This window comes from Sinohyriopsis cumingii, chromosome 15 (assembly GCF_028554795.1).
Source record: "Sinohyriopsis cumingii isolate HCF-2022 chromosome 15, ASM2855479v2, whole genome shotgun sequence".
NCBI lineage: Eukaryota > Metazoa > Mollusca > Bivalvia > Unionida > Unionidae > Sinohyriopsis > Sinohyriopsis cumingii.
The window spans coordinates 137,333,253-137,354,849 of NC_142975.1; the positions used below are offsets into that span (position 1 = coordinate 137,333,253).

Genomic DNA, 21,597 nt, shown 5'->3' on the forward strand with positions numbered 1-21,597 from the left:
TATGTACGTATTTGGTCATTATGTATCTAGGTTATTATGTACCTATTTCAGTCATTATGCACCTATTTCGGTCATTATGCACCTATTTCGGACATTATCTGGCTATATCGGTCATTATGTACAAATTTCGGTCATTATGTACCTATTCGGTCATTATGTACCTATTTCGGTCATTATGTACCTATTCGGTCATTATATACATATTTTGGTCACTATGTCATGTATTTTGGCCATATGTCTTCAAATAAGCAAAGCAGAAACTACATTGCAAATAAGGGGCCCCGAGTGGCCGAGTGGTCTAAAGCGCTCTCCGTTACGGACCACTGCCATCTCACCTCCGTCTGCGCTGGTCCGAGTCTTGGATTCGGCCAATGTTGGTATGTGAGAAAGCTTGCCAGTAGCTTCTCGTGGGTCGGTGGTTCTTTCCGGGGTTTTCCCGGGTTCTTCCTCCACCATTAATACTGGCCGCCATGTATAGCCTATCGTGTGCTGAAAAATGGCGCTAAATCCCACACCACCACCACCAACAACAACATTGCAAATATTTTTATTTCGTACGAGTACCTGGATGGTATGAATACAAATGACCGATTTAGCGTGAAGACATCTGTGCATCTGATGTCCAGTACAATGGGTTGGTTCAGACATAATTTGAAATTTTTTAAGATTCAATTTTTAGCGAAGTTTTAGAAACTAACAAATCGGTTTATCCTGTGACAGTTTCATAAATAGATGTACCCATTAGTAATTCCCATAATGTAATATAAACACTCTTATTAATTAGAATTCATTATGTCCAATTAACATTTTCTGCTGTGCTCATTTTGAAGTTTTATGGCCCTAATACATGACCAAACTGGGTACATAAACTTTGATGCCATTAGAAGTAGCTGTTTGTGGAGTGTTTCAATTAACTTCTTAAACAACGTGAACGATATATTTTTGTATGTTGAAAAAATATTAGTATTTGTAATCACACAATGCATAGACTAAATATATGTATATTTAGGGGAGATTTCTTCATATTAAAACCGCCCGGTGGCTTAAGCGGTTAAAGCGTCCCTCTGGAAACGGGAGGTCGCGGGTTCGAACTACAGCTGAGTCATACCAAAGACTTAGAACAATGGTATTAACAGCTGCCTCGCTTGGCGTTCAGCATTGAGAGGTTAGTGTTAGAATAGGTCTGCCTGGTGACCGGATAATATGACTGGGTGGGACATGATATTACATGTTGTGCGGCATGATGCCCCAGTGCTAGCCATTACTATAAACTGCAGACATCGTAGCAATATGATTGAAAATGTTTTAAAGCACACACACACACACACACACACACACACACACACACAGAGAAACACACACACTCACTTTATGATTATTTTCCTATTATGGCGAGTACCGAAACTGGCCTTTACAGAGAAAACTCGTTTGACACAAATTCTGTGTAATTTACCCTCCGTTATGTGATCAAAATAAAAAATTATTTTAAAAAAGTTTCAAATACACGATTATTAAACTTTAGAGTCAGTTGAAATAGTAAGTCACATTTTCTTGATTTGACATTCGACAAAGTATTTCCCTTTATTGTGTTTGTTTTTGTTTTACAAACTTACATCGATTTTGTTGAGCTTAGCAACACATTGTCATTTGAAGGATTAGGGATTAGTATTATAACGTGTGCTGAAACATTTCTCAATTAAAACTTAGTGGGCAAAGTATAAATCATTCTCATAAGCATTATGGTTTCCATACAAACTTTTGATTCAATGGACTTTCTATATCCCATGGCAATTTGCCACTAATTAACACCTCGTAGCACACACATTAACATTTAGCACACACATTAACATTTAGCACACACTAATTAACATTTCGCACACACATTGACATTTAGCACACACTAATTAACATTTAGCACACACATTAACATTTAGCACACACTAATTAACATTTAGCACACACATTGACAGTTAGCACACACTAATTAACATTTAGCATACACATTAACATTTAGCACACACTAATTAACATTTAGCACACACATTGACATTTAGCACACACTAATTAACATTTAGCACACACATTAACATTTAGCATTGCCATCAATTCCGAAACAAACAGGAATGGCTACATCATTTGCTCTGTCCGTACTATATGTGTTCAAAGGCGGCATAGTTTTGATTGCTTTCGTCCGTTTGTCAGCTTCATGAATGATCAGAATAATTATTCTATGTACATCGTCTTTTGTTATATTCTCTTTTATTAATAAATTCCTGCAATTAAAATCAATATCATTTTAATTCTGAACATCTGTTTTCTGTATCATTAGCATAAAGTACATTTTGCTGACTTCTTCGAACATTATTTGCTAAGACACAGTGAATATCTGAAAACAAAGAATTAAAATGTAAAAAATTATGTCACCTAAAATCACTACTAAATAATGAATTAGGCTTCTATCTATTTGAACAAAAGACCGCTTCCGTGGCCTAGTGGTTAGAGCGTCCGTGTAACTATTAGACGACTCGTGGTTCCCGTGTCACATTTAAAGATGCATTCAAAATGAGCTGGTAAAGCAGCCTAAATAAGACTTTATGTAAAAATGGCAATGACACTGTAATATTTATTGTTTATTGATAATCTAGCAAGAGAGTACAAAATATGAGAACATTTAATATTATTGTCATGTAAATTTAGTTAAAATATTTGTTAAAATGATAATATAAACATTTCCTTTTTCATAGCAAATTGTTATGAACTGATCTAATATTTCAAAAGCATGAACAAAAAAGGATACTAGAATTATTTGATATAGATAACGAGTAGAGGTTACCTTTCAAGGTATATCACATCATAATAGTATTCTTGTTATGTAATTGACATAATCCTATTTTGGGTAACATATTGAAGAAGATTCAAACGGACGTATCAGATACGTTACGTTTGAATAACGGGCAAAAATTCTAAGATGTGCGACGTACATCCAACAACCCTTCTCTCTCTCTCTCTCTCTCTCTCTCATATATATATATATATATATATATATATATATATATATATATATATATATATATATATATATATATATATATATATATATATATATATATATATATATATATATATATATATTATTATTATTATTATTACTGTACACACAACAGATAATATTAGTTCCAACCCCAATATTTGCTCGTGCTCGAGACAACGATAATCTCTGCAAGTTGTTTTTAATATTAAGAGTTCTATTACACAAACCAAACTAGTTCACTCTATTAACTCTTTTTCTGCTACTACAGTAGTAAATCCAGTTATATCACCCAATTCCCTGCAATGAAAGGTGAAGGAGATTTGTATATCCTTTGATCTTTTCGGCATCAGAGTGACTATTGTGTTGAACTCGTGATACACGTCTCTGTAATAATAATAATAATAATAATAAGCTTATGTTACGTGTTTAGGATTTAATAAACATTAACAAAAGAAAGAGTGAAAACAACAGGCTTTGAAAAATTTAACAAATAAATTATTTCCCTGGAAAAACACAGTAAAAATGAAAAAATACGAACTTACGGTTTTAAGAATCAAATCCAAAGATAATCCAAGAATAATCCATGATTTAAATTTTAGAACTCCTAGTAATGAAATGTTCTAATGAATTCAAGTTCGAGTCCCGACGAAAAATCCAAAATGGAAGGCGATGACGTATACTGTAGTCTGTATTGTACAAATGTGTCTTCAGTTCTTTTTTGATCCACAAACAATATTCCGGTGCTTGTATTTCCGAATAAAATTTAAAGGAATGTCTATGTCCAAGAATTCTCTATGAGAACTCAAATATTTCCAGGAAAAAGAATTATCCTTTAGAATCCAAATAATTTGAATAAAAATTAAAATGTTAACTTTAAACTGGTCACAAACACACACTTTCCAGTGTAAAAGCCTAACTAATTAATTTCTCTCTAGACATCGGTATAAAACCTGAATACTGAGTACTTTCTGAAAACCCAGAATTGCGAAATAGAAGCTGTTTACATATAAAATCACGTACCCCCCAGTATGACATTGATCAAAACAATCATTTTACTCCGAAATTAAATAAAAATAAAAAGTTGTTTACTTATCTCAGTGATTTCTTAATCAATGTCGGAAACGAAGTCAAAAATAGAAACAGTGTTTCAATTATTAGGTATTTATGGAAAGATTCAGGTCAAACGGAATTTTCTGGGAAATATCAAATTCCTAATAAACAAAATTCCATTACTTTGACATGTAATTAAAATAAAACGATTTTAAAACTTACAAACAATTAAATTAAATAAAGTATAAATTAAATCAAATAATAATAATAATAATAATAATAATAATAATAATAACAATAATAATAATTTATAACAATTTAATATAAACTTATAATTAATTTTTTAGCGAGATGGCATTTCCGCTTTTTATGATATTTTTTGCCGATTCTGAATACCTAAGAAAAACGAGTGACTGGTCCTTTGTAGAAGTATTTGCCCATGTCAGACATTCATGCCAACAGTAGAGGGCGAGGAAAGATTCACAGCGCAAACATGTCTTACATTGTTATTTTGTATACATAACATATGTAGGAGAACGAAAGTTCGAACCTATTTCATGTGTGGAAGCCTCGATATAAAGAAAGGGAAAAAAAGGAAAGATATAAGACTGTTATATTGATATAAAATAGATTTGATTTAACGATGCCATATAGGACATATAGTTTAAATCTAACTCGTGTCAAAATCGTACTCTAATTCAATAATTTTGGCATCATTTACTGCTGAACAAGTATGAGAAAACATCGTTCTGTCTTTGATGTGATTAATTTAATACTTGTAAGCTTAGTGTCGCATCTAGAAACTTGAAATAGTTGAAAAATACTAATAAGAGGGGTAATAATTGATCGGTTGTGATAATTTTATCCATATCCACTTCTTTTGTTTATTGTGGGGTTTAACGCCATTTTTCAGCACACGATAGGCTAATCATGGCGGCTAGTATTAATGGTGGAGGAAGAACCGGGAAAACCTCAAGAAGAACCACCGACCCACGAGAAGCTACTGGCAAGCTTTCTCACATACCCACATTGGCTGAATCCTAGACTCGAACCCACGCAGATACCCACTTCTCTTTCGTTCTTAAATGCAATCCAGTTGTTAAAAAAAGAAAGAAAAGCAAGCCACGACATTCACAATTCCAATACAATGATAATGTCTCAACATTTATATTTATCAATTAAAATAAAAGTGTACTTTGATATTTCATAGTACCTGATCCTCGAGTTCCCTTTAATAACTTTTATAGAACAAAGAGTAAAGAAAAAAGAAACAACGAGTTGTAATTTCTATCCGTATTTCACTTACATTCTGGAAGATAAAATTCATATTTAAAACATTCATTTGACCAGTTTTTAACTATTTGATTTTGACTGGTACTCAAAGTTTAACTACATGCTCAAATGAAGTTCGTGAAAGCCGGACCTGATTCTGTATTCGCGTAACCTCTATAGCAAGAGTCGCAAGTTGATCAAAACACCACTATCCAGATCTATGCTGTGATATGCTTGTTAATTCGGAGGCTAATGCGTTATAATGATACACCCAAAATTTTGTATTTGAAATTGCATTTGAAAAAAATTCTATGATCTTGTATGACCAAGTGGTCCAAGTCGATCGTCTTTACCGATCACTGCCATTTCAGCTCTGTCTGATTATAGTCTCAGACTTGTCTAATATGGATATTTGAGAAAACTTTCCAGTAGCTTCCTATTGGTCGCTGGGTATTCCTGGCGTTTCCTCGGATTCTTCCTCCACCAGTTATACTGTCCGACACGTGTGCTGCAAAATGGCTTTAAACCCACAACAACAACGACAGCAACAACACAATTTCTTAAATTAAATATGCCCCATACAAAAACACCAACATCAGAAATTATACTTGTATGGAATGTACGTAGTTTAAATTTATCATACTAGCACAGGAACCAAAGTTTAGAAGATCCTGATTGTCTTCGAGTCTAACTTCATTTTAATCAGCTTTGAAAGGTCCTAGTTTAAGGACTCAGAGGTTGAGCTTGTGCTTGAGTTTCGTGCTCAACAGGTTTCGAGAATAAGGACCCTAAGTCCTGAGTCACGAAACTCTCTGAGCACAAAAACTGAATTCAGACTCGAAACTCAAAAATATAAAAATCATGCTTTGTTCAGTCTTGTTATAGTTTGGCAGGTAGGTATAGACATAAATAATCAGAAACTCATGAAAGGTTTGTGATTCTAACGTCTATCCTAGTGAATCTATATAAGTTTTTTAAAAAATTAAAGTTTGAGCACATGTTCAAACTATGTGGTCAGACATTTTTGTTTTTACAGGGCCAGACACAATTTTGTAAAAACCTTTTGAGCATAATACCAACCAGCTGACTTAAAGTTGGAAATATTTTGCGTTTTTAGCTTTATTCAGAATAAAGGTTTTAGACGTATTTCATTTTTTTTTTAATATCATGGCCAATCTCCATTACATACCTGTCCTCTAAGTATCTTTCTTAAAGTTTTGGTTCTAAGCTCGAGCTTGAGTTCTGTACTCAAAGAGTTTATGAGTTATGTACTCAAAAAGTTTATAATGGCTGGAAAAGGCCTGGCCCGTAGTGAATAACTCGTTTGAGCACAAGAATTGAAATTGGACTCTAAATTTCCAAATTAAAAATGATGCCTCCGACTTCAGCAAAAGTGTGATGATATGTACGTCAAACTTCAAAATTGGAAATGTTGCTTTTGACGTCAGCAAAAATGTGAAGATATGTACAACATGTATTATTTCCTCAACTTATAATGAGTAAAGATTGGGGCACAGAATAATGTGGAATTTAAATCTAAATTCCCGGACTATAAAACAAGCTAGTAGGTTCTAGCCCCGCACTAAAGGACATATTACAAGTTGCATAGAGCTGAATATTTTTTTTAAAAAAGTGAGACGAATTTATGATATCCCTAGCGAATACTTAAAGGTCAATTTTGGGGAAAATATAAAAATGTAAATTTATCATGCTTTTTGTAGAACAGTATGTGCAAATTAAAACTCTTAAAATTTACTCCAGCCGAATTCCTGAAAGCTACTGCTCAATTTAAAGAGTTAATTGTTACAAATTACCGACTTTGACTAAGCCTCAATTTGCTCTTGTGTGTGTTGGCATTTGAGAACATGCCGACCAGCCACTCATGTAGAAACGTATTGAATGCATAGTCCGATCAAGTAAAAATTATAGATTTTGTGCAGAATAGTTTCACATATTGTGATCAAAACACAGAAAAAAAATTATATTTTGTCCTTGAACATGTACTTTAGTTCAATATTAATCGATACAAAATAATGTTATAATATGAAGAAGAAACATGCAGAGTATACGACTTCAAGCCCGCCATTATTATGTATAGTTTCCCACATAGGTCCTAATTTTCAAACCGGCCGCTAGTATGTCCAGTTTTCCATATAAACCCTGTTGCTCAAAGCAGCCAGTATTATTTACATCTTTTAATGTAGGTCCTACTGCTCAAACCGACTCGTATGTTGCCCGTGTCGGCCCAACTTCTCAAACCGGCCAAAATAATGTAGTTTTTTTTTAGACCTTACTGCTCAAAGCGGCCAGTATTATGTACAGTTTAGTATGTAAATCTTACTACTGATTCTAATCGTTTTAAAACAAATTCTTCAAAGCGAGGAGAAAAAGATTCAGACATAATTTAGGCAGTCATTAGTAGAAAATGAGAGAGAGAGAGAGAGAGAGAGAGAGAGAGAGAGAGAGAGAGAGAGATTAAAAATAGGAAGAGATATTTGAACTGCAAATTATCTGTTCATTCAACATTTGCCTAATAGATTTATGATGGAGAAAAAAAGAGTAGCAAGTAAACTGTAGAACAAGAAGAAATTATACGATAAAACTAGAATTAAATTGGGGTTCCCAATGTGCCGTTTTAAAGAACTGCAGTTTATTTTTGAAGAGTTATTATGCATCTGATGTAATTATTTTCTCGATTTCTCTTATATAATATAATAATTTTAAAATACGCAGAAAACAGCGGTTCTGCATTGGTATGCACAGTATTTTCTTAATTCTTTCCATTAACTGTGATCATTATTTCTTTTATTTGTTTTTGGGTTTTTCAGTTATTTTCGTTTGTTATCTCAATGACCTTATTGACTGGTGGTGCATCATTAGTCATTTTAATGTTATTAATGTCTACAAGACCACCTTTTTATAACATATAGAAAAGTCCCTGCACTATAATCTCAATATTAGCGATTTCTTTGTTCTAGTAAAAGGCCACTTCTTCATACACATCAGGGGCAGGTACTTGTTCCAACATACCTTATATACTCGCTTGTAAAAAGAGTAAAACTGTAAATTGCACAAACCCAGATTTGCCATGGCATAATGCGCCAGCATATCTTGGTCTGCGCAGTTTGTTAGGAGTAATAAATAGAACTAAACAACATAGACCCTTCCGCTACGGCAGATCAGACTCTTTGTTTGCAATTTGACTAGACTTATAAGCGAGTACAGACGGTATGTAGGAGTCATACACTTAAGAGCCATTATTAGTGAAAGAATTCATAATAATATCACATTTGCGGTTTTCGGGGATGGAATATTAGAAAACTAGTTTAAACACAACTCATATTATCAACCGTTAATGATGTCACGTTTGGGACTACATGCTTATCTATCATTTTCTGCATGAAGTTGATCAGAACAGCGAAAGTATCGATCTCAAAGGCACAAATCAAATGCTTGATGTTTTGTGGACCGATACAAATTTCCCGAATGAAGCACATAATTAGTCTCAGTAGACTCATATAGTTTCCATGATTTCGTCTAGCTTAATCAGGATTATGCACTCTCTTTTCCTAAAACTGAAAATTACTAATGCATGAATGTTTATTTTTTACTCCTTTGTCACAGACAACAACAAAATGAATTCGGGCCATTAGGGTCCACGTAAATGCACTCTGTGAAACACAAAACAAGAAAATCTAAAGGAAATTCCAATCAGGGAAATTGAAAGAATTTTGGAATAATGTGCTTTGAACAGAAGAAATAAACTTAGAGATAATAGTATTCACATTTAGTCATATTTATATTCCGCGTGTGCAATTTTGTCATGATATTCATTGGCTGCATGCCAAAACTGTAATGATTGCCGTTCTTTTTAATGAGAGATTTGTATGCTGCGTCTATGACGATTCAGCTGACGTGTTAAATCTAAGGTTTTTCTGATGACTTCATCTTTAACGAATGTACGATAAAGATCCAACCTAATTTGTCAAGAGCATTTAGGCGAAAAGCAAATGCAGTGATTACACGTGGACACTTCAATGTCATGGTTCATAGTTATTTTTACTGCTTTTTTTACAACCACGTGTTGACGATAATTCATAATAAAATTATAAAATTATGAGAGAAAGGAAATTCTCATATATCAAAAGTTTGACTAATAGGTATCAAATTACATCGAAGATTTGTAGCATTTCGTGAATCTTATCTTTTGTCTTCATTCCTAAGGATTTAGGTTATGTACATGAAAACCAATGCAAACTACAAATAATTTTGAACTAAAAGAAATGAAACTATTGAATATGAGAAAATAGTAACTGATACAAATACTCTTGCTTACTTCATTTGTTGGAATTCAACAGCTTGTATTCCAGATCCTTCAACGCTCAGCGTACAATTTGTAAGCTTTTTATTCGTCAACGGATTCTTAAATGACATGCGACACTGGAAGCTTTGACCTTTCTTTATGCTCTTGTCTGGCTGGAATGGTTAAAAAATTCGATGCATTTGTAAGAAACTATTGAATTACACTCATCTCATTTGGCTTACTTGTTACCCCTAAACCCGATTCCAAAAATATTTTAAACTTCTACTAAACATTTAGTGATTCAGATAAAACCTTTCAAAAAAGCAAACAGTTATGGTTCATCTGAGAGATATAACATGAAAATCAAACGGCAGGAACAATTCAAGATCCTACATTGTGGATGGGACTGATCAAGCTCTCTGTTGTATTGAGAAATTTGAGCAGTTTATCCTCAACAGGGATAATATACGTGTAATTCTCATAAATGATGATTAATATAGAATGATACCTATATATCTTTTTCCAATACTAATTTTAGATGGCCAAACCTATCCCATAGCCGCATCCGGTACGGTCATGCGTATTTGACGTAGGGCAAACTCGAGTGACCAACTCGTCTTTTATGAATGGAGAATTTGTCATTATTGATCGACGAAGACAATAATAAATAGTAATATGCCAGCCCACAATAAAAATCTGATGACACAAAATTCTTCAAGATTCCAAATAAGGAAATATTGAGGAATAATCGGATTGCTGCATCCGCAGAGAAAACTCTGCGCCCACCGTTCACATCCGGGTATGCATTAAATATTTCATTAAGGGTAAGATATAAAACATCTCATGTCTCTGTCAATTATATTTCTTCTTTTTTCACCTTTGTGCTGAAAGCTCGAATAGAGTGGGCATTCAGTACTCTTCTGTTTCGTAGTAACCAGTTGATTTTATTCTCCAGGCGACTCTGACTTTGTGCCAACAATATTCAATTACTCCCTTGTGTTCAGAAAGAAAGACCATGTATTTCGGGACAAAGTTGAGCGTCATCAGCGCCCTTTTGAAAGGGTGCATACAAAAACGAAAAATCTTGCAGCTTAAACTCCGCGGTGTCTGCATACTAATGGTGTTGATGCGAAAAGAGTGCCTGGAACATGGACTCAGATAGCAGGAGTATGTAAGATATGTAAAAGTAGACATCGATGCTTCACTTCTACAAAGGATATTGGCAACGAACAGAAATTTAAAATCCCAGCTAGGTAAACTTCAGGAAGAGAAAAATGTACTTTTGGCCACAAGCTTACGTGAATTTAATGAAGGTAAATGCAAAAAGGTTGAACTTTTAAAGAAATTAAAGGATGTCACCCCAAAAATGCCATTTTAATAGAATCGCTGAATAAAAGTTCAATAGCATTTTAATATATGCAAGATAATGACAAGAAAATAAAATTCTTTCCAGGTACTCCAAACGATGACACCTTTGTGTGTCTATTTGAAGAAGAAACATGTATTCATTCCAAGAAATACAAAGAAAACTAACGCACAAGGATGAACTTTTAATGACATTGAGATAAAATTCTCCAAGGAATCGGTGCTTCGTCAACGTGAATGACCGCCTTTTCTAAGTCTGTCTCCCGGACTACATACGAATATTTCTCTCTTTATAATCCTCGCTGCATTTTCCATGGAAACAATATAATTATGTTACTAATATTATTCTGACTTATATTTTGAAAGCATAAAGAAGTTAAAAGGCATGACATTATTCTCAAAGACAATCAGCACAGTTGTAACTTGTTGTATGGATTTTTATTGAACATACTCTTCTGTGATTTTGTGTTTAAAACAATTCCATGCATAGTCATTTGCAGCTAGTTTTGACACCTTCATTAAAAGATATTACAATAAATACAACTTTTGTTTTTGCTCATATGTGTGTAAATAGCTATTATTTTCTTAAAATTTCAAACTGTGAGATGATATATCAGACAAAATCCATTATGGCTATCATTGCTGCAATATTAAAAATTATAAACATTGACATTGGTTACGATTCTGTCACAAAGAAGATTAAAAATATATAGAATACATTATTGTACAGTCAGCTAATTCGTTTCCGGTTGGGCTGGAATCGTTACATTTTAAACACATTAATTTTGCCTTAGATCCAATTTGAACCTCACACACTGAATTTGTAGGACAGCTCTTGTTATCGCACGCGGTCATATCATATTCTTCGTCAAAAACACAACAAAATCTTACGTTTTTTCTTTTCAAACCATTCCATTTCTGACTTGAGATTTTTGCCTAATAGTTCAGAAGGAACAATGTTGGGGAAATATAGTCGCAAAGCTTGTTACATTTTCAGGAAAATGTCAGAATCGGCTTGAACACGCTCAGTATTCGACGTACAAAATTACCGAAGTTAAATTTAGGAAGAACCATTTGCCCTTGGATCTGTGTGTAATATAGGTTTGAATGTTTCAATGATAGGTAGCAATTCTTTTCACATTTGGAATGTTTTTTTTTCTTCAAGAAATATAAAGGGTCCTCAACTTTACAGGGAGCGGTTCATTTCACCTCGAACACTCCTCCACTACAACTGTCATTTGTAATAACAGGACATGAAGATGCAGCAAGGAATGCATAATCCCGGTGTATGATTAGTCCACTAGATTACAATTCTAAATTTACATGCTGTTCCATCATTTCACTTTTATAGTTCTAGAGTGCATCTTCTTCACGTTTAATTCTCCATTGAGTTGTAGATGTGTTTGTTGCTGGGTTATACTGCATTATTTAATGAGGTGGCTGATAAAAAAATTGGCAAAATTTTGTAAACGTTTGATGCAGTAAACCCTCCTTTCCGATACTCAAACCAGATGGAGCATTTTCTCTTTGCAAGATATTTGTTCCAGTTTGACTGCTTGTTATAACGTCATATGCAGATTGTCAATTACTTCTTTGCACTTTGTACATAGTTCTTCTTGTGAGAGTGCCAAATTCTCCTCACTGTAAAGTTTAGTAAGAACTATGGAAGGCATGACCCACACAAGTTTGGCTGAGAATTAGGCGCAGTAATTCTAAACATCATAACATCTGGATTGGTTTTCCACAGCTTTAGAAGAAATTTTACTTATCGGCAAACTTGGTTGGTCCCACATTCAGTTGTTAGGTTGTTTTTCTAATATGGAAATTGTCACGTCGTGACTGTGGAATGATGTTTCCTTCAAGGTGGCCACAGCAACCGATAAAAAGATATAAACAAAATGTGTTAAAAATTGATTCTTTGACTCGAGAGATTTGTAAGCCTTCAAGTTTTTTCGACTATAGAGTCCTGGAGAGTCAACAAATTGTAATTCTGGCAACATGGTAACATCGTCCACACTCATCTCTCCTTTCATAAATGGATCGTCCAACTTCATGTAGTTTGTGCTCACGTATACTTTTCTCAGTTTTGGGCAGGTTACAGAAATATTCAATCATGATTCTCCAACACACTATTCCTTTATATGCTGTTCAAACTTCAAACCTTTACGTCTTTGTCATCAACTTTCTTCACGAACATATCCCTTGTTAATCATGCTCGCTGTAAAGTTTCTCCGCATTCGTTAAATATTGGCGTGAGAAAAAAAAACTGGATTCAACTTCCGGAAACAGATCTGTACAATCCTAAATGTTAAATTAATTTACATTTCCAGCTCTAACTGATAGTAGATCACACAGTATAAAACAAGGTGCAAACGACACGAAAAGGCCGATTATCTTCAGTCATCGGACAAATTATGGCAGCTGAATGAATCTCAGGGTGAAAGTTACGTAATAAAGGTCTTCGAAAACGCTAGTTGAATTAATCTCAGGGTGAAAGTTACACAATAAAAGTCTTCGAAAACGCCAGTTGAATTAATCTCAGGGTGAAAGTTACACAATAAAGGTCTTAAGACCACTCAAAGCAAAAAGCATTTGGAGATGAATTAATTTTTTTCTGAGACAGAATGTATATCATCAAAGCACGATTCTGGATATACTAATGCAATTACCTCTAGAAGAAGACATGGTCGGTCCAGCATGATGTCATCAAGCCAAGCCTCGATTTGGTCCGTCTCCTTGACTTTGGCAATAGCAATCTGTTTGATGAAGCAGTGGTCCCTGATTTTATGGAGATATTCTTGCCCCTTTACCTCTAACTTTACTTCTGAAGCTAAATGTAATATCAGAATGAAATACATTATATCATTTTAAGTCCTCGACTTAGTGTCAATGAAATACATTATATCATTTTAAGTCCTCGACTTAGTGTCAATGAATACATTATATCATTTTAAGTCCTCGACTTAGTGTCAATGAAATACATTATATCATTTTAAGTCCTCGACTTAGCCTCAATGAATACATTATATCATTTTAAGTCCTCGACTTAGCCTCAATGAATACATTATATCATTTTAAGTCCTCGACTTAGTGTCAATGAATACATTATATCATTTTAAGTCCTCGACTTAGTGTCAATGAATACATTATATCATTTTAAGTCCTCGACTTAGTGTCAATGAATACATTATATCATTTTAAGTCCTCGACTTAGCCTCAGTGAATACATTATATCATTTTAAGTCCTCGACTTAGTGTCAATGAATACATTATATCATTTTAAGTCCTCGACTTAGCCTCACTTTAAGTCCTCGACTTAGCCTCAATAGGCATTGCAGATGATAACCGAAATGAACATGAAATACATTTATTTGATCACTATCAGGACATAAACACGACAACAATAAAATGAATACAATATTACGATCATGTTAATGATGATGATGATGGTGGTGATGATAATGATGATGATGAATACCACTAAAATCAAAATCATGGTGGTATTAAAGGTCATCTCCTATGAGTACATTTTTATGTTTAATCTTGATTCCTTGCAAGAATAATATTAAAGGACTGGATTGCTGGCAGTATAAAGATAAAATACCATGATTTTTCATATTTAATTACGTCACAGATATGGTACTGGTACCGAATCCCTTTGAAAGCAATAGATCAGAGGTTATGTTTATCAAGTCATATTTTGATACACCGATTTCTTCCATAAACATATTTCGTTTTGCGGCCAAAACTCTCATTATTATAACTTGAAACAGTTATATGCAAATGTATAGATCATCTTTGTGTAAGAAATATATGGCATATGACATTCTACAAAGAATTAATGACTTCGTGATGTTAAATTATCTTGAAAACATATCATTGTGATGAAAATGTGTTAACTATAATGACTTATATCATAATTATATGTCGCAAATTATTATCAGACTCAGACAAAGGTAGACACCTTTCCTTTTAACCAGATAGGTAAATCTAACTGTAACTGGAAACAATTGTTTGAAATGAACTTGCCTTCAGATGGTTTCAAAATAGTTTCGAAGAACTGTTGCTTGACTACGTCAGCTTCTTGCCCGTTGTAGTATTCAGTTTCACAAAGCAGAAAAGCCCTTACAGTTCTGTTATCCGTACTCTTGTTTTCCATCTTCAGCACTAACTCAACAGACATGCCAATAGTCACATAGTCCCGTCGTACTAGTGTAAACTCAACATCCTGTAACAGTTTGGTTTATCATTTATCAGAGAAGAGGATAATATTGTTGTCTTTGAAATATTACTCTTATTTTTACTGAGAACATAGGAGGTCATGTGTTTTTCTGTCTGTTCGTTGGATTGCTGCCTATGTACGTTACTTTACAAATGGCTTTTTTGGTATCTCGCCTAAATATCTTCATTTCTTGTATCATGTGTGATGGCATATTTTTTGTTCCCAGAAAAGTACTAAATGTTATACAGATCTATGCAAAATGTGTACATACCCTTGCTTTACTCTTATGTTCTGGTCTTTTAGCTTTGACTACCTTATTCATAATGTTCTTGTCTTTCCACGAACCTGAAAGATTTATTAATAAATATAGAATTTAACAGTCTATATGTAGGTATAGGGCTTAACGGCACATCAGCTCGATCATGGCAACAGAAAACTGAGCAGTAGCTAGTTAGCGAAAATGGCAAAATTAGGTACCTTGTTAAAATCCCCAAGGAGATAAATTATTTCTCTTTCAACCAGAAAAAATACCCGCAATGTGACAACTAATATCAGGAAAAAAATGTTTCCGACACTACTACAAGATACAAAAAAGCAAAGATAAATGCAACTAAGGATACAACCGTTAAAATACAATTTAGTTTTGTCTGTATAAACTGCAGTCTTTTAGTAATTACAATGTCTTTACATCGGGAGCACCATCCGAGGATTAATATAAGAAAAGATTACTTCCAGTATCCACCTAAAGAGGCATGCAAGACAGCGTATCGTGTCTACTCCACATCCCCCATCCCGCAGTGGACTGGAATTGTACATAGGATGTTTTGTTCCGTACCAATTTTTCTACAGAATCTATCAGGAACTATGTGCAATTTGTCTCTGATAGAAAGGCTCCAATTTCATTGCTTCTTTACAATTCAGATATTGCATCGGAGCAACCATAGGAACAACAGATACAAGCTTGACGAATGTTTGCAAACATTCTCCCACGTTATACTGGTTCAGGTATAAATTTTCATGCATAGAAAGTCGTGTGCATCAATATGTCACTTGTAAAGGTGTAAATTTACATGCATAGAAAGTCGTGTGCATCAATATGTCACCTGTTAAGAATCCTGTTCATTGGCATCACATCGATTAATTAATCCAAAATACTCATACCTTAATAGATAGAAATTATTCTTCCCAAAACATTTTTCATATTTTAAATGCCACCTATACACGGTTTGGCCGCATGTTTAAGCCACAAAGACTAAAACTGGTAAACATTTCTAATTTGCATTAAATTCATCACACATCCAGAATGGTGTGGAAAGTTTATTTTTAGTTTCTTTCCTGCGCAGAGTTCAACCTTTCATTAACTCACATTAAAGCTATACAATATAAATGAAACGACATACGACCCAATATATGACTGAATACAAATTGAATATAAGTCAAGTCACGAATTATTGTTCCTCTACAGAACGAGAATATCACAGGACCTAAAAGTATCATTTGCATGTAACCTTCAGCATATTTGTAGGTGTCCGTGATGTCCTGGCGTGTGAGTCTAAGTTGTTCGTCAGTAAATCGCCGAATGTGGTCCTTATCTTGTTCAGTGGTCAATGGTTTTCCGTCTGGAACCTTGGTACTGATCTTGTGGCCAACCCTAAAGTTAGATATACATGATGCATTTAAATTGCTTGATGTGTAAGTGTTATGCATCTCAAAGTATTATGTAACTAACAAGCGCAAGTTAGGAAACAGAAATTCATTCCAGTTAAACAATTTGCTTCGATCACTATCACAGCGGCATTGTGGGGGTGGGGGTGGGGTGGTCGCAAACTTACAAATTAAATCACGAATTCCTTTAAAACACTAATGAATTATAATTTCTGAACCCGAACATTTTTGACATAACCCCTAAAACATCGATGTGTAAAGGTAAATAATATACTGCTTCAAATGTAAAAGTAACTAAAATACTGATTCGGGTGTAAAGGTAGATAATGCACCGATTCGTGTCTAAAGTTAGATAATATACTGATTCATGTGTCAAGGTAGATAATGCACCGATTCATGTCTGAAGTTAGATAATACACTGATTCAGGTGTAATGGCAGATAATGCACCGATTCGTGTCTAAAGTTAGATAATATACTGATTCAGGTGTAAAGGTAGATAATGCAGCGATTCGTGTCTAAAGTTCGATAATATACTGATTCAGGTGTAAAGGTAGATAATGCACCGATTCGTGTCTAAAGTTCGATAATACACTGATTCAGGTGTAAAGGTAGATAATGTACGCTTCGTGTCTGAAGTTAGATTACTTACTGATTCAGATGTAATGGCAGATAATGCACCGATTCGTGTCTAAAGTTAGATAATATACTGATTCAGGTGTAAAGGTAGATAATGCACCGATTCATGTCTGAAGTTCGATAATATACTGATACAGATGTAAAGGTAGATAATGTAGCGATTCGAGTCTAAAGTTAGATAATGCATTGATTCGGGTGTAAAGGTAGATAATGCAGCGATTCGAGGCTAAAGTTAGATAATACATTGATTCAGGTGTAAAGGTAGATAATGTAGCTATTCGAGTCTAAAGTTAGATAATGCACCGATTCGGGTGTAAAGGTAGATAATGCACCGATTCGTGTCTAAAGTTAGATAATATTCTGATACAGATGTAAAGGTAGATAATGCACCGATTCGAGTCTAAAGTTAGATAATATACTGATTCAGGTGTAAAGATAAATAAAATACTATTTCGTGCATAACGATAAATAATATACCGATTTATGTACAAAGGTAAATAAAATAGTGATTCAAGTGTAAGGTAGATAATATACTGTTTCATGTGTAACGTAGATAAAATACTGATTCATGTAATACGTTCGCCAAATGGTACACATTCAGATGATTGTCAATATATGCATTTAGTTACTCAAAATTTCATGCCATTCAAACGGAGAGAAATTTAGAACATACACATCATTCTGCATTTGCTAACTTATGACACTTCCTTTGCGGTCTCGACTTAATTACCTACCTAATACTGCTACCTGGCTTCTGCGGAATACACAAAATTGACAATGTAAAACTACTACATTAGGTAACATGCACAATGAGAATATATTGCAAAAAAACACACCTTCCTGTCTCTACTTTGAATACTGTCCAGTCGGATTTGTCGAGTCTGAACCAGTGCAGAACATCTGCATTAATTTCGGCAAAGAAGAAGTCTACGTCACATTTCAGGTGGGTTGTGCCATCTTTAATGGCCGTTAGCGGTGCCGGTCCACAGGAATGGTAACCTTATGAATGCAGGAGATGCTAAATTACGTTTTGTTCATACTCTTTATTATTTTCATACATGGTATAATATCCATTATATGCTTTTTCAAGGTGAAGGTCCTTACTTAAATATATCTGAATGTATTTGAGTTTTCATTGTTGTATGTATAAAAACGAAAGTACTGTTATTTCTGTTTCCTACATAAGTGATCAAATGCTTTTATATTCCTGCAGATTTTGTACATCAGATTTAATAGACCAACAGTCAACTAATGTATAACAATTTTGACCATTACACATCTGTTTACACAAACACTTTCAGATAAATAGGAATTCGAATGAGTTTGCTCACGTTATAGCACATGTGCACATGCGGCAGGGGGACTATGTATAATTCGCAAAAACTTTTTTTCCGGAAAAGGTTCTTATGAGCGAGTTTCTGTTGTATTGTATGGCCTTAGATAGTTGGACCCTTATATGCTAAGGCTGTATGTTGAATTTTATGCAGATAGTTGGACCCGTATATGCTAAGGCTGTATGTTGAATTTTATGCAGATAGTTGGACCCGTATATGCTAAGGGTGTATGTTGAATTTTATGCAGATAGTTGGACCCGTATATGCTAAGGGTGTATGTTGAATTTTATGCAGATAGTTGGACCCGTATATGCTAAGGCTGTATGTTGAATTTTATGCAGATAGTTGGACCCGTATATGCTAAGGCTGTATGTTGAATTTTATGCAGATAGTTGGACCCGTATATGCTAAGGGTGTATGTTGAATTTTATGCAGATAGTTGGACCCTTATATGCTAAGGGTGTGTGTTGAATTTTATGCAGATAGTTGGACCCTTATATGCTAAGGCTGTATGTTGAATTTTATATAGATGATAACGTAACTGAAGATAATTCAGATTTTATAAAGACATGTATCTTGTTTGTTTAAAGAGGATGCACCGTGTGTGTGTGTGTGTGTGTGTGTACTATTGTAATATAGAAGCGTATATGATGCTGTCAAGAAATGCATGCATACATTACCGATACTATGATTTTTTATAATACCTGCTCGCATGTGCCAATCTTTCTTGGCTTGTTATGTATTTGTGATATAATTTTACCAGCCAGAAATAGTGCCAAAAAGACCGGATAAGTTTTATCTTGATACGTGTATTGTATTAAAATTATCGCAAAAATAAAGATAAATTAATAAGGAATGCGGCTGTTGATTCATTGATAAAAAGTTTTATTTTATTATTATTTTTTCTTCTCGTTAAACTATACCGGTCATGATAATTTCAAGCTTGAAATCACTCACCATTGCTTGAAATCTGCGGCGTTGCGTCCAATGCTTGCCAGTCCGGTACGTTGTAGGGCAGGGGAATGTCAGGGCGTGACATCCAAACGTCATTCCATACGTGAAAATTCCTACAAACATAATGCACATAACCTGCATTTTAAGTCGCAAAATAACACGAGTCAAGCTATTGTGTATATATATATATATATATATATATATATATATATATATATATATATATATATATATATATATATATATATATATATATATATATATATATATATTTGCTAACGAGACATTGAAATATATTAGCAGGAGATAAGTGATATCGCCAGAGTCTCGATATCACTTTTGGAACTGCTTATTTTTTCCATTTGGAAAGATATTTCCCTTTGTGTATGTTATTCAGACCTTTATTTCCATATTTGGACCTATTTCAATTTTCTTCCTTTTTCTTCTTCCATCCCCATCTCTCTCTCTCTCTCTCTCCCATTACTGTTGACTTTTGAAATATCTAGGTAATCAGTGAGAAATAAGTCTCGTCATTTTCGTGTGAAACAGTCATAAATTTGACTAAATCTAAATTTGTCAAAAGGTGCTGTCCTAAACTTATAAAATATTTTCTTGTTATTAAAGTATAATGCAGCCGTTAATTTTGTTTGTAAGTTTTTTGAGTAGATATAAATGTTAGTCTGAAGACGAAATGGATGAAGTGAACTTAAGGTAACAATACGACCAATGGAGCATCATCGTTCATGTGAGTCATACATCCTAGGTTGGATAAAATTTTACTATCACCTTGGAATGTGTGTAACTAAAATTTTAAGTTTATTGATATTGTTGCAAGGGTGACTAAATAACTGACTAACTTACTGGAAACAGGTTGGTGAACGATGGTCTTCACACTTCAAACCATTTAATGACTAGTTAAATGGTCATATGTTCTAAGAATTATTATAGATGTTAGTCATGTATAAGTCAAAAGTATCGCATACCAGATGAAGTCATGATCTGATGTGTCTATTTGCACGATCTCTTTATCTTGGTGGATGCAGTAGTTAAAATCGATCGTTTGACTACTGTCGTTGTCTCTCCCTGAATAGTAGTTAGTCACACATCGGCATGGAATTCCAACTGCCCTGCAAACTATTAAACCATTCTGATCGTTATCAAGAACATTAACGACATCGTCCCTCTTTTCCCGTATTAACCACGAAGGCACTGATTTTATTATTATTATCATCATCATTATTATTATTATTATTATTATTATTATTATTATTATTATTATTATTATTGTTGTTGTTGTTCAGGATGATCAATGTTTTGTGTAATATATATGTCACCTGAACACTCGTCAATACATGTACAAGAAGACTTGTTTACCATCATAGAAAAAGAATCTGCACATTATAGAATTATATATCCGAACAACCCATTTATTACTGGTGGAGATTTGAATACCTATACCTTTATTATACATCATAGTAATAAAATAATTTATATAAATATTGCATAAGCCGAGGATATACATTTAGGTGGAAGAGAAAACCAGGACAGAAAGGAGCTAAATCACTATGTGAGAGATTTTACTGAAAGTTTGTCATCTATCTGGAATGAGGATTGCAAACTGCAGACTTGGTGATTTAATTTTAGGTCAGTCATTAGTTTCGTGTATAAACTACCTTGACAGAAATGTTTTATATGCTTGGCTGGATTAAGGCAAGGTTGTGTTTTGTCACCTTTTTATTTTCATTTATTCTCAGTGAATTAAAG

General features: G+C 33.9%; 2 protein-coding genes across 5 annotated transcripts in view; both read right to left on the reverse strand.

Moving 5' to 3' along the window:
• Positions 1-2,617: 2,617 nt before the first annotated feature.
• Positions 2,618-13,909, reverse strand: LOC149782876 (hemocyte protein-glutamine gamma-glutamyltransferase-like). Its single transcript, XM_089934409.1, has 3 exons — positions 13,691-13,909; positions 9,690-9,829; positions 2,618-3,415 (listed from the first exon to the last, which is right to left on the reverse strand). Exons 1-3 carry the CDS (start codon positions 13,877-13,879, stop codon positions 3,268-3,270), a joined length of 477 nt encoding a protein of 158 aa, XP_089790535.1. The 5' UTR covers positions 13,880-13,909; the 3' UTR covers positions 2,618-3,267.
• A 303-nt stretch (positions 13,910-14,212) lies between these two features.
• LOC149782877 (protein-glutamine gamma-glutamyltransferase 4-like) overlaps positions 14,213-21,597 on the reverse strand; it is a 38,157-nt gene continuing 30,772 nt past the window's right edge. For all 4 annotated transcript variants that reach the window (XM_089934414.1, XM_089934413.1, XM_089934412.1 and 1 more), the window contains 6 exons: positions 20,817-20,967; positions 19,837-19,946; positions 18,382-18,544; positions 16,752-16,894; positions 15,515-15,588; positions 14,213-15,249 (listed from right to left, as the gene is read on the reverse strand). In XM_089934414.1, coding sequence (XP_089790540.1) covers positions 14,968-15,249; positions 15,515-15,588; positions 16,752-16,894; positions 18,382-18,544; positions 19,837-19,946; positions 20,817-20,967 — 923 coding nt within the window. In that variant the 3' untranslated portion in view covers positions 14,213-14,967. The remainder of the gene's footprint in view (positions 15,250-15,514; positions 15,589-16,751; positions 16,895-18,381; positions 18,545-19,836; positions 19,947-20,816; positions 20,968-21,597) is intronic.

Coding starts and splice junctions, on each gene's coding strand:
- LOC149782876 (XM_089934409.1), bottom strand. CDS start 13,879: ATGTATTTCATTCTGATATTACATTTAGCTTCAGAAGTAAAGTTAGAG. Junction 9,830..13,690: donor GACCATGTCTTCTTCTAGAG/GTAATTGCATTA, acceptor TAACCATTCCAG/CCAGACAAGAGCATAAAGAA. Junction 3,416..9,689: donor GTTGAATTCCAACAAATGAA/GTAAGCAAGAGT, acceptor TTATTATTACAG/AGACGTGTATCACGAGTTCA.